Source organism: Phascolarctos cinereus, unplaced genomic scaffold (genome assembly GCF_003287225.1).
Source record: "Phascolarctos cinereus isolate Bilbo 61053 unplaced genomic scaffold, phaCin_HiC Scaffold_1;HRSCAF=81, whole genome shotgun sequence".
NCBI classification, from domain to species: Eukaryota; Metazoa; Chordata; class Mammalia; order Diprotodontia; family Phascolarctidae; genus Phascolarctos; species Phascolarctos cinereus.
The window spans coordinates 270,991,965-271,004,359 of NW_027555514.1; the positions used below are offsets into that span (position 1 = coordinate 270,991,965).

At 40.6% G+C, this 12,395-nt stretch overlaps 1 protein-coding gene across 1 annotated transcript in view; it reads left to right on the forward strand.

Annotated features, from left to right (window-relative positions):
- The first annotated feature begins 635 nt into the window (after positions 1-635).
- Positions 636-12,395, forward strand: part of MYBPC1 (myosin binding protein C1) — a 108,175-nt gene continuing 96,415 nt past the window's right edge. The window contains exon 1 of the mRNA XM_078146791.1: positions 636-821. Within this exon, the coding sequence (XP_078002917.1) occupies positions 797-821 (25 nt within the window). The 5' untranslated portion in view covers positions 636-796. The remainder of the gene's footprint in view (positions 822-12,395) is intronic.

Below are 12,395 nucleotides of genomic sequence, written 5' to 3' on the forward strand. Positions count from 1 at the left end.
AGAGAAAGAGTTGAAAAAGAAAAAAGGAGGAGAGCAAAGGGAGAAAGAGCAGAGAAGAAGGAAAAGAGTAGACTGGAAGAAAGGAAGGTAAGAAAGAAAGGAGAGAGGAGAGTAAAAGGATAGGAAAAAGAGAAAGAAAAGAAGGCAGAAGAGAGAAGGGTACAGAGAAGAAAAGGAGAGAGAGAGAGAGAGAGAGAGAGAGAGAGAGAGAGAGAGAGAGAGAGAAGGAGGAAGAAGTAAAGGAAGGAGACAGAAAAGAGAGGAGGAAGAGGGAGAGAAAGAAGGAGAAAGACAGGATTAGAAAGAAAGAGAGAAAAAAGGGAAAGAGAAGTGAGGGGAGAGAGAAAGGAGGGAGAAAGAGAAGAGAGGGAAAAGAGACAATAGAGGGGAAAGAGGAAGAAGGCGGAAGAAAAAAAGGATTGAAGATGAGTGGAAGAAAGGAAGGAGGGAGAGGGAAAGAGGAGAAAGAATGAGAACATGCAGCTGTAGCTGCTGAATTTAGAAAGTTAGAGGTGCTCTCTCTCCTCAGCCACATGAGCTGAAGTGGAGATTCCTTCCAATGGTAGGGAGAGCGCAGAGTGCAGACAACAGATGTGAGTGAGCGAGGCTCCCATAGCTGTCAAGTTCCAGCATCTCTGCACGGTGGACAGAGGAGGCGCCAGTGTGATTGAGTGCCCCAGGCCATATATAAAGCCCAGGAATTCTCCCCATCTGCTTGTCAAACTGACCAGCAGCATCTCTCAGCAGGCCTTGGGGTCTCCATCAACCAGCACAGGGAAGAAGAAAGCTCTCCACAATGCCAGAGCCCACCAAGAAAGAGGGTAAGACGAGTCTCTCAACCTTTTCATTGCATTTTAAAGAAAGTCAAAGGTCTTTTTAAAAAAATGCCTGATAACCTAGGTGTCATCAGTGTGGCTTAGGGAGGAAATGTTATGTCAGGGAATTTAGGTCAGATAATTCTGTTGTAGTGAAAATCTTGCTCCCCAAAAAGATAAAACTGAAATAGTCCTGACCTTTGGCATTTTATCCAGTAGAGGGGAAAAGCTGATTCCCAAAATTTGTAAAGGGATTTTGTTTGGAATAACCAGAAGTTTAATCTTGTGTGTCCATATAATTTGGAGCATTTAAATTCTTTATAGTTGGAAAGTTACCTTTTCAGGTGTATTGTTTTCAGACTGCCACCACTAAAATCATTCATCAGAGACATTTCATGTTTATTTGTGATGTTTGAGGTAAGACTTGAAATGCCTTCTTTTAACAGATTGAACTAGTAAAGGAGATAAGGTTTCAAATGAAGAAAGTTCAGGGCAGCCAACTAGACATGCAATATTGTTTTGCTAATGTCAGAAATACAAGGCTAAGGCATTCATGGAAAACTATCCAAATAGAAATCTTTGACAGATTTAAGTTTATTCACAATTTATGAAATTGTGATGTCCACTAGATTATTAAATTCTCTTGGTTGTCCACAGGATATATCAGATATGTAGAAAAAGACTATACCTATGTGGCACACTAATATGATTTGTTTGCTTGAGGATTTTATTGGACATTTTATTTGGTAAATTTATAGTTTTTAGATGACTTAATGGAGAAGAGTACATATATCCAGCAATGAGGAAACATTTTCCCATTATGCAGAAAAAGATTTATCAGCAAAAAGAGCATTCTGGGAATTCATTTCATATATTGGTAAATATTCTCTTCTCCCCCTTTTTGAACTTCATCATTTAAAATGAATAAAAATGATAAAAATTAATAACTTGCTTTAATGTAGCATGACTAAGTTTGGCTTTACATTATTCACATTTCTCCAAATTAATAACACATATGCCAGGCTTAGTTTTGGAAGGGAAATCTTCAAAATGAAATAATTTCATCCAGTTAATCTTTCATTTACTGCTTACTATACCCTTAAAATCTGTCTGTGCAAATTAGAATAGAACTTGATTAGAAGAGACCATAAGGGACAAATTAAGAAGCATCCAGTTCTCGTTTTAAAGTTTCTTAAATGCTTCCCAGTCATTCCTTTGTAGGCCCTTGGGAAAGATTCTGCATGTCCTTGGGCTCCAGCTTAAACTATGAAGGAAAATGCATGATTTGAAACATCTTTTCAATATATTTTCTTTATGTCATTAAGCCGGGAGTGTTGACAGGCTGGGGTGATCAGTTTACTAGTTGGCCTTACTTAGTACTGGAGGACAATGATGGATGAAGTATCCCACCCAAAATAGCTGCACCAAATGCATGCATGAATATGGTAGCTTAATCCAGAATCTCAGGCTGACAGTCCAAACCCTTCTAAAGTGTCTGATTTGTAATGCAAATGATTTGCATGTGCATTAAGTGTCCTCTTTATTTGATCTGTCACTTGACTGGCTACTCCAAGGCTTACTGGTGGAGGAATGCCTTGTGCGATTTCTGACTAAAACCAAAATGTTACTTCTAGCATTTTTAACTGTCCTAAATTTATAGAGGACCAGGCTGGGTTAGTTCATTTCAAGCCCAAAGGAGCATGATTAGCAGACTGAGACGCTCACAGACACCAGTGTTTTTATGTGACTTTCCCTGGTTTTGATTGCAACAACACCCTAGCCAGGGCTGCCTTGACCCCTGAATTTTCTGACCAATGAGAGGGGCTGGTTTAGCATTCTTCACTGACATCTGCACGCACAGTCAGGTTTTAAAAAATATTTATTGAACTGTTCGGGAGTTTGTGGTGGGAAAGAATTCTGAAAGACTTCCTTTTCCCCCAGTATAACTGTCAAGGTTCTGTTATTAACATAGATCTCTATCCATATAAAGAGAAAGATTTTATGCTTTACCTCTGTAAGTAAGCTCATTTCAAATAGGAATTATTTCCTTTATTGCATCTATAGCTACAACATCAAGCACATGTAGCACGTAGTAAGTGGTTAATAAATGCTTGTTGATTGATTGGCCTCTTATGATAGGCTTTCTCATATCCCATAATATGTAGGTAATATGGTGTAGATGGCAGAGTGGATAGAAAGCCAGATTCGGAGCTGGTTTGGAGCTGGGAAGACCTGGGTTTGGGGCAAGTCTCTGCATCCCAGTGCTGGAGGTGGAAGCTTTCTATTGTGTGTGGTTTGTCCTTTGTTCTCGAAGAGGACCATGATGTTAGGAAAATGGTGCAATTAAATTGGATTTAAGTGAGGCAGGGCTGTGCAAAGTCACCAGCTTCACTTTCTCCTCCAGAGCCATCTGGGTCCAGTGGCCAGATATAGATCAGGACAACTGTAGATGGCCCATCTCTAAGATGGCAGCTCTCTAAGACTTCAAGTGGCAGAAGAGATCTCAACCAACTTAACTTGGTTGAGCTATTTCCCTGTACCAATCAAATCAGAGGTTCAGTTCCTATTCCCTAATATAGTATATAGTACAGGACCAGAGGCAATTCCTGTTTCAAATGAAGTGATTAACAGCAGCTAGAATTTTTATATCACTTTAAAGTTTACAAAGCTTTACATGTCTTCTCTTATTTGATCCTGTGAGGATCAACTATTATTAATATCCCCATTTTACAGATGAGGAAACTGACTTAGAGGCAAAGTAAATATTATTATGACTACATTAGAAGATCACAGTTAGTTCTTATTATTTCAAAGAAAGTACAGTGTGGCAAAGCTTCACAAAGTAATTCCCAGGTTATGGAATTAATTATTTGATTTTGATCACTGTGTGATAGAAAATCTCGCCAAATCACTGGCAAATAGCATGACCGGATACATTCAGAATCCTTTTATAGAATCTCAAGACTTAGGGGCAGGGATCTTTAAGGTCAACTAGCTTTATACTTTTTTCCTTTCTTTATTTTTCTTGGGGTTTTTTTGTGTTTTCTTTTGTAACATGGCTAATATGGAAATGTGTTTTGTATGACTTTTACATGTATAATCTATATCATATTGCTTGCCTTCTTAAGGTTCAGGAGAGGGATGGGAAAGAGGGAGAGAATTTGGAACTCAAATTTTTAAAAAATGAATTAAATTTTTTTAATGTAATTGGGAAATATTTAATGAAATCAATAAAAAAATTTTTTAAAAAAGAGGTCAACTAGCTTAGCCCTCTAATGCACATACTTCACAGAGGAGGAAACTGAGGTCTGTTAAGGTTAAACAACTTCCCCAAAGTCACACAGGTAATGAGCAGCAAAGCCAAGCCCTCTGACTGTACACCCAGGGCCTTTTCCACCCACCTGCACCGCCTCTATCCTCGGGAGCCGTAAGGCAATGTTAGACTACATCGAGGCAGTTCAGAGAGTGCAACAGACAAAGCTGCCTCTTGTCGAACAGAGATTTTGAGTTTTACATTTGGTGGAGACAGAAGTTCTCATGACCTTCTACGTGTACTGGCCCTCCTGGGGTCTGCAGGCTTTGTATATGTGCCTTCCAGCTGGCTAGTTCTCATTATTCAGAGAATTTGGTTTAAAAATTGTTTATGTAAAGTAATAATACTGGTAGTGCTAATAACGAATAATAATAATAATGAGAAGCAGTGTAGTATAATGGATAAATAGCTAGTCTTAGAGTCCGGAAGACCTGGGTTCAAGCCCTACCCATACCATGTCCTGTTTGTGTGACCCCAGTAACTTCTCAGGTAATCCTCTAAGATCTCAAGTTGCAGACTAGTTCCTGGCTGGCATTGGTAGAGGGAGTTACCTTATGGGAGATATTTACACCAATAAAATTAAAGGTCCTGTCTGAAAAAATTATACCAATAATGGCTAACTTTATACAAGCTTTAATGTTTGCAAAGCACTTATGCACACACACACACACACATACACACACACACACACACATATAATTTATTTAATTCTAATTTAATTCTAACCACCACCCTATGAGGTCTGTGCTATAGCTGTTATTATCTCTTTTTTGCAGATAAGGAAACTGAAGCTCAGGGAGCTTTAGTGACTTACCCTTGGTCACACAGCCAAAGTCCATGAATAATCAGACAAGATGTTTTTCTTCAAAAGGTTGAAACAGTGATCAAATAAATTACAGAGCCCTTCTATTAATAAATCTACATTCTAGTATTTTGTCCTTGGGAATGCAGAAACTCATTCAATATCCCAGACGATCTTTTTTTTTTTTAATTTTCCAGTTGTGATTTGCTGGCACCGGCATCGATCATGTTCACCATGAACCACTTCCTGAAAGATAGCCGCATGAACCCAGCAGGCCGCCAAGCTGGTGGCCTTTGGCAGCCTTCCCAAGCTAATTTCACACCATTTGCAGAAACCCTCCCACCAGGGCAGGTGTGCTTAGGACTTATAGATTTTGGGTTTTTGTTTGTCTTTTTTAGCTAGAATAGCATTCTACTGTTGACTGCTTCCTGTGACTCAGAAGGGAACCATTGGTCCAATCCAGCAGCCCTTGTCTGTTTTAGAGATCCAGGGACCATCCCTGAAGCAAGACAGAGTTAGTAGCTCAGTAGAGAGAGTTTTCAGCTTTTTCAGGTGCCCCAACCAAAAGGATGTTTCACATGGCTCCCCATCAACCTAGAAGGAGCTAATTCTAAGAGTTTGGCAATGGGCCTGAGTCTTAGGGTGCAGTAGAATTCCAATGGAGGTCTCATTAAAGACAGACAGATCCTAATCCACTGAAGACATTCTTAGTGCCCTAGGGAGCCCCTTTGGAAAAGAAGGAATATTCTTTTTGAATGTCCATTGTTATCTCCACACACATGGGCAGACACTGTATTTTATTTGATATCTGGGAGCCTCATTGTTTGTAATGTCCCCTACTTTCCACTCCTAATGCCCAACCCAGACCAGAACAACAAAAACAAACCCACAAGTAGAGCCTTGCTCTATTAAGAGCAGGATTTGTGGCTTAGTGAAGCCAGTAAAGAATAGGACTTACACTCTCAAGAATAAGCCTTGAGATAGGCTAGAGGAAAGAACTTCAAATGCGTGTAATTCTGTTGCTGTGAATTTGGAAGTTTTATCTCATTGCTCTAGAAAGGATCCTTCCATTGGCCATTTCTGCTCCTCCCATCTCAACTCTGCATTTTTAGAATTATGATACGGGGGGCAGCTAGGTGTCACAGTGGATAGAGCACTGGCCCTGAAGTCAGGAGGACCTGAGTTCAAATCTGGCCTCAGACCAAACGCTTGACACTTACTAGCTGTGTGACCCTGGCAAGTCACTTAACCCTAATTGCCTAAAAAACAAAACAAACAAAAAACAAAACAAAACAAAAAGAATTGTGATATGAAACTGGAACATTATAGCCACTCTTTTCTGATGGTCTTTGAAAGATTGTTAAAATAGGAATCCTCATACATCAAACAAATCTCATTAACAAGCATTTATTAAGCACCTATTATGTGCCAACCACTATGCTAGGTGCTAGGGATACAAATACTTTGTTTTGAGGTGGGCTTTTTTTCCGTGTTTGTTTGTTTTTGCTAGGCAATGGGGTTAAGTGACTTGCCCAGGGTCACACAGCTAGTGTCAAGTGTCTGAAGCTGGATTTGAATGCAGGTCCTCCTGACTCTAGGGCCAGCTTTATCCACTTTATCCACTGTGCCACCTAGCTACTCCCTCCCCCCATACAAATATTTTGAATGAAAGAATGGCTACCCTAAAGGAACTTAATTTCTAATGGAGAATGTCATATCTTAATGAGAGAGACATTCCTAGGTAGATAATCATGCTGCTTTTTTTTTTATATATGTGGAGAAATGAGCTTCCAAGACTAGTTTCTACAGAACAGGCTGGTGGGATGCATCAACATTTATTTTGGAATTAGAAAAGCTTGGTTCAAACCCAGGCTCAACCCAATGAACATTTATTAAGCACTTACTGTGTAGGAAAGGCTTCAAGAAAGAGGTGAAGTCTGAGCTAAGTCTTGAAGGAGCAAAGGGTTCTGAGAGATGGACAGAATACATTCCAGACACGGAGGAGAGCCTGCATGGACACAGAACCAAAGATGGGATGACACGTATTGAAGGGAACATTGGAGAGTCCAATTGACAAGAAGGTAGAGTACATGAAGACGATTAATATGATGCCTGGAAATTTAGGTGTGAGCCATATTATAGAGGATTTTAAGTACCAAGCCAATGAGTCTGAGTTTTGTACTAGAGGTAATAGGGAGCCATTGAAGATTTTTGAGCAGAGAATTGACTCAGACCTGTCTTTAAGAATGTTATAAATTTGGAGCAACTAGGTGGCACAGTGGATAGAGCACCAGCCCTGGACTCAGAAAGATCTGAGTTTAAATTTGACTTTAGATACTCACTAGCTGTATGACTTGGGATAAGTCACTTAACCTGGATTGCCTCACCAAATACATACGTGTGTGTGTGTGTGTGTGTGTGTGTGTGTGTGTGTGTGTGTAATAAATTTAGTCAAAGCTCTTAACCTCTCTGTGCCTCAGCTTCTTCACGTATAAAATGATGGGGAGAACTAGATGACCTCCAAGTCCTTTCCAACTCTAATGTTGTATGCCTGTTGTATTGCATTGCATTTTGTTCTGTTCTGTTGCTTCCTTTTCTTTTCTTTTTTTAATCCAGCATATTGCTTTGATCTCAGGTCTCTTTACATAAGGTCTTTTTTGAGAGCAGGTGGTCAGGCCAGAGACAGTTAGTGGATTATTCTTGTGCCTTCAAAATTTGAAGTATTGGCTTTTTGTTCCAGTTCCTTTGACACTGAGTTTTATGTAAATTTCCTTTTTTGGAAATTTGGATCAGAAGAGTTTCCATAAATTCTTTCCTTCTTGGGCTTTTAAAGATTTAACGTTCCAGTTTGGGGCAAGCATGAAAACTGGGTGTTTTGTGTAGCAGCCTTTGTTACCTCTCCCCTATTTCTAAGCATGGCTCAAAGTTTTGCTAATGGGCCAGGGAAGGAGCCAGGGCCATGCCATGCCCTGTCATGCGAACCCTCCTCTCATATTTACTCTCTGACCTTCATCCTCCACCCTAGTGACACAGGACGATATCTCACTTCCAAAAGTATGAAGGCATTTCTGAGGGAGAAAAATCTTTCTCCATGACTCAAATGGGCCAAGAAACGCTGTTGATTTAAAGGAGTGATTTTGTTTTGGGGGGAAGAAAATATTTTCTTCCTGACTTTGGTGGCAAATCGTAGCCAACATGACCAACATGTCATCTTTTTTCCTCCCATTTTCTCCCCCGAGAAAATTCGCTCTGCTATCCTAACAATCCGTGGGGTGGGTTTCGTATGTCTCTTTACGGGAATGCCCAGAAGGGAACTGTACGCTAGAGGGGGCTTTGCACTTGGCAAGAACCGTCTCCTCAGTAGGCTGGCTGTCTTTCTGGAGCTCCACGCTGCACCTGTTAGGAAGATAAATAAAGGACTGGCCAATTCTTTCCCCTCATAGGTCCTAAATATATCACTTTGAAAAAGCTTTTGAAAAACAAGCTACATCCTCGCTTCGCGTCCAGCATGTCTTCGGAAGAGCCCCTCTCGTTCCTGGGTCTCTCGGAGCTGCAACTGAGTCCCGAGCAGGACTGTGAGGGGCTGTTTCAAAGGCAATGAAAGATGACACCCTGGTTGCAGTAACTGGTCTTCTGGTTGTATGTGTAAGACCGAAGAGAAGGGGAGAAGCAGTGGAGGGTCCTGGGCTTAAAGGCAGGAAGAACTTGGTTCCGATTTCACCACCGACATCAGCTACGCGGCCGTGGGCAAATTACTGATCTCTCCAAACCTCGGGTTCTCTTATCTGTAAAATAGGGATGATGTTGTATGGCAAAGGTAGCTCCCACCTCATGGGGCTGTTGTGAGGTTTCAGTAAGATTATGTAGGTAAAGTCCTTGGCCTACTTGAAGATTCTCTCTGAGCCTCAGCTTACCATTTTCACCTTGTTAGGGAGCTTCCTAGTGCGTGCTTTGTCTCATTTTTGCTATCGGGGATAGGAGAGGAAAGGAATAAATTTTATAGACCGCCTACTATATGCCAGGCACTTTACAAATATTATTTCATTTGATCCTCACAACAATCCTGTGAGATGGGTGCTGTTATTGCCCCCATTTTACAATTGAGGGAACCGAGGCAGGCAGCAGTTAAGTGACTCCCTAGTCAACGTCTGAGACTGGATTTGAATTTGGCCAGGCTCGCTGCTCTCCCTGTGCTTCAGAAACTGCCCTAGGACACAGTTCAATGGCTTCAGGCTTCAAGTGCATCAAGGTGCTGAGAACATTTTCTTATTTGAAGGATTTTCAAAGCAGCCCGGCCAATGAGAGGAATACTGAGATAGATATTCTAACCTGGAAGAAAATCACCTGGGCAAATGTTGCTTTAAAAAACCTAGAGTGTAATTATATGTATGTGTGTGTGTGTGTGTGTATGTATGCTTACACACATATACGTATATACACATATATGCCTACACATATACATATATAGATCTGAAATTTATAAAATTCGAATAATTCAATTCACTTGGATTTCATTTCAATTCAACTAGCACTTATTAAATTACTGTGTGCCAGGCGCTGTGTTCGGTTGTGGGGATACAAAAAAGCAAAAACTAGACCCACCCAGCCCTCAGAAAGGTTACATTCTACTGGGAGAGATACAACGAGATACAACGTATATACTGATAAGTAACTACAATTTATGTACAAAAGAAACACAAAGTAATGGGGAAGGGCATTAACTACTGGGGGGATTGCCTGGGGCGTGGCAGTGCGCAGGGAATCCAGAAGGGTTTCCTGTAGGACGTAGCCCTTAGACTGATCCTTGAGAAGAAGCATGGGCTCTGAGAGGCAGAGCTAAGAAGAGAGAGCATTCTAGCACAGGCAGCAGAACACCCAGAGGCACAGAGGACAGAGACAGAATGTCACCTACAGATAGAGCAAGTAAACCAGTTTGGCTGGAAGAAAGAGTTTAGGGATGTGTGTGTGGGGGGGGTGATGGGGCATAGAGTTATAGTGTAATCAGCTTGGGAAGAGTGGCTGCAGCCAAATCAAAAGAAAAAACAGCTCTTACCCTCAGGGAGTTGTCTTTCAACAGGTTTTGTCTTCTGGAGAATTGTGGGTACATCCAAGAGGGGAAATCATTCATGTCCTCATTTGAGCCTTGAAAGTCTATTACATTTGAATTTGGTTTTTTACAATTCACTTACCAAAGTTAATCATTGAAGTAATTTACCTGTACTTTTATGAATACTTAGAATAATTTGTTTATTCGTTAGAGATTATTTTTGCCTACCCTCCTCTTTAATATGTGAAGTCTATTTTGAGGAGGCCAAAACACCCTTCCCACCCAGGAATATCAGGCATTGTCACCTTTGGTACATCCCAGCCCTTACTGTGTTGAATGGCAAGGGTTAAAATCTCTTTAAATTATTTTTAAAAGTGGCTCAAATTTATAGAGTTCTTATTATTTGCAAAGTACTGTAAGGAAGCTGTTATTATTATCCCCATTTTGTAGATGACAAAACTGAGGCACAAAGAGGTTAATTCAGTTGCCCAAGTCACCCAGGAAATGTCAGAGTAAAGCATTGACTCAAGACTCCTCCATTGCTCTCACTACCATGCAATACTACCTCTCTACTGCCCTGATATTGAAACAACTGAAAATCAAAGCCTCCTCTCCTACTTGAATATGGAAAGTGACTTACCTGCCTTTGCCTTCTCTTTTACCCAGTTTTCAGTACATCCTAATAATAGACAACACCCACTGAGGCACTGCACTCTGTATGGGGCATGAAGGCTACAAAATTTATGGGATGGAACAATGCTCGAGAAACCTTCAGTGTGTTACTGTGGGAATGGGTCAAATATGCAAGAACTTCTGTTTAGTAGAGCCATAGTCTCTGATTGAAGGGAAATTTAAAAAGTGAGTTTCATACCAAAAATAATGAAAAGTGATCTGAAGTTCTGGCCTATTTTATTTTCTGCATGCATGAAAATGACCTTACAAGTCCTGAGACTGGTACGTCTACATCAACAGCTCTTCAATTGTTGGGGGACCATGAAGGCAATATCTGAAGTGATTGAATTTTCTAGTTGCATCAAAGTTTGTGGTGCTCAGATAGATACAAGTTTAGTTTAAAATTAGCAGAGGACTCAGAATATTAAGGTTTTCTACCCTTGCTTTGGAAAGAATAGAATGAAACAAGGAGTTGAAATGGAAACTAGGAGAGAAAATGGAAAGAAAGCACCTACCTTTCCTAAACACATTCACAGTCACTAAGGCTGTCCTGAACAGACAGTACCCCAGAGTGAAAAGATTTATGGATGTGATTGCTGGGCTACTACCACTGAGCTTTGAAAAAGCATTGCCAGTTGGAGAGAGGCCACAGGATTATACATAGGTAAATGCCTTGGCATTCATAAAAGGATGGGGTCTGGAATTTAGAAGCCAATGAGCTTGACTTTGATTCCTGGAAAAGTTGTAAAACTCATTACTAAAGCTTTGATTGTGAGCATTTAGAAAAGGAAGGTATGGACTCTCATGAACAGGTCATTCCAGACTAACCTATTTCCTTTTTTGAAAGGGTGACTAGACCAAGTGATCAGTGAAATTCCATGGACGTAATATACCTAGATATCAACAAAGCATTTGACAAAATCTCTCATTCTATATGAGTGTGCCAGACAGAGATGTGAGCTAGATGAAAGTGCAGTTAGGTGGGTTTGGGTTCTGGTTGAATGACTGGACCCAATGAGTAGTCATCAATTGGGGGGGGGAGATCTCTAACTGAGGCCCCTAGGGATCTTGGCCCTGCTTTAGTCATCATTTTTTATCAATGATTCTGTTGAAAGCTTAACTTAGATAGCATGCTTATCAAATTTACAGATGACATTAAGCTGCAAAGGACAGTTAACATGTTGGATAACAGTCAGGATCTGAAAAGATCTCAACAGGTTAGAATTACAGGCCAAATCAGATAAGGTGAAATTTAATAGGGATAAAGGTAATGCTCTGTCCTGGAATTTAAAAATATTCACTATACAATTGCAAAACTGTCTTGACAACAGTTCTTGTGAAAAAAATAACAAAATTTCTGGGGGCCTTAGTAGATTGAAAGTTTAATATGAGACAACCATGCGATGTTGTGGCCAAAAAAGCTGTTGCAGTCAAGCTGTGTTAAGATCAATTATCAGCAAACATTTATTTATCTATTAGGCAATTGGGGTTAAGTGACTTACCCAGGGTCACACAGCTAGTAAGTGTCAAGTGTTTGGTCTGAGGCTGGATTTGAAGTCAGGTCCTCCTGAACTCAGGGCTGGTGCTCTATCCACTGCGCCACCTAGCTGCCCCTAGCAAACATTTATTAAGTGGTAGACACTGTACCTAAGCACTGGGAATATGAAGAAAGGCCAAAAAACAAAAACCAGTCCCTCTCCTCAAGGAGCCTCATATTCTAAAGGGGGAGACAACGTGCAAGTAACT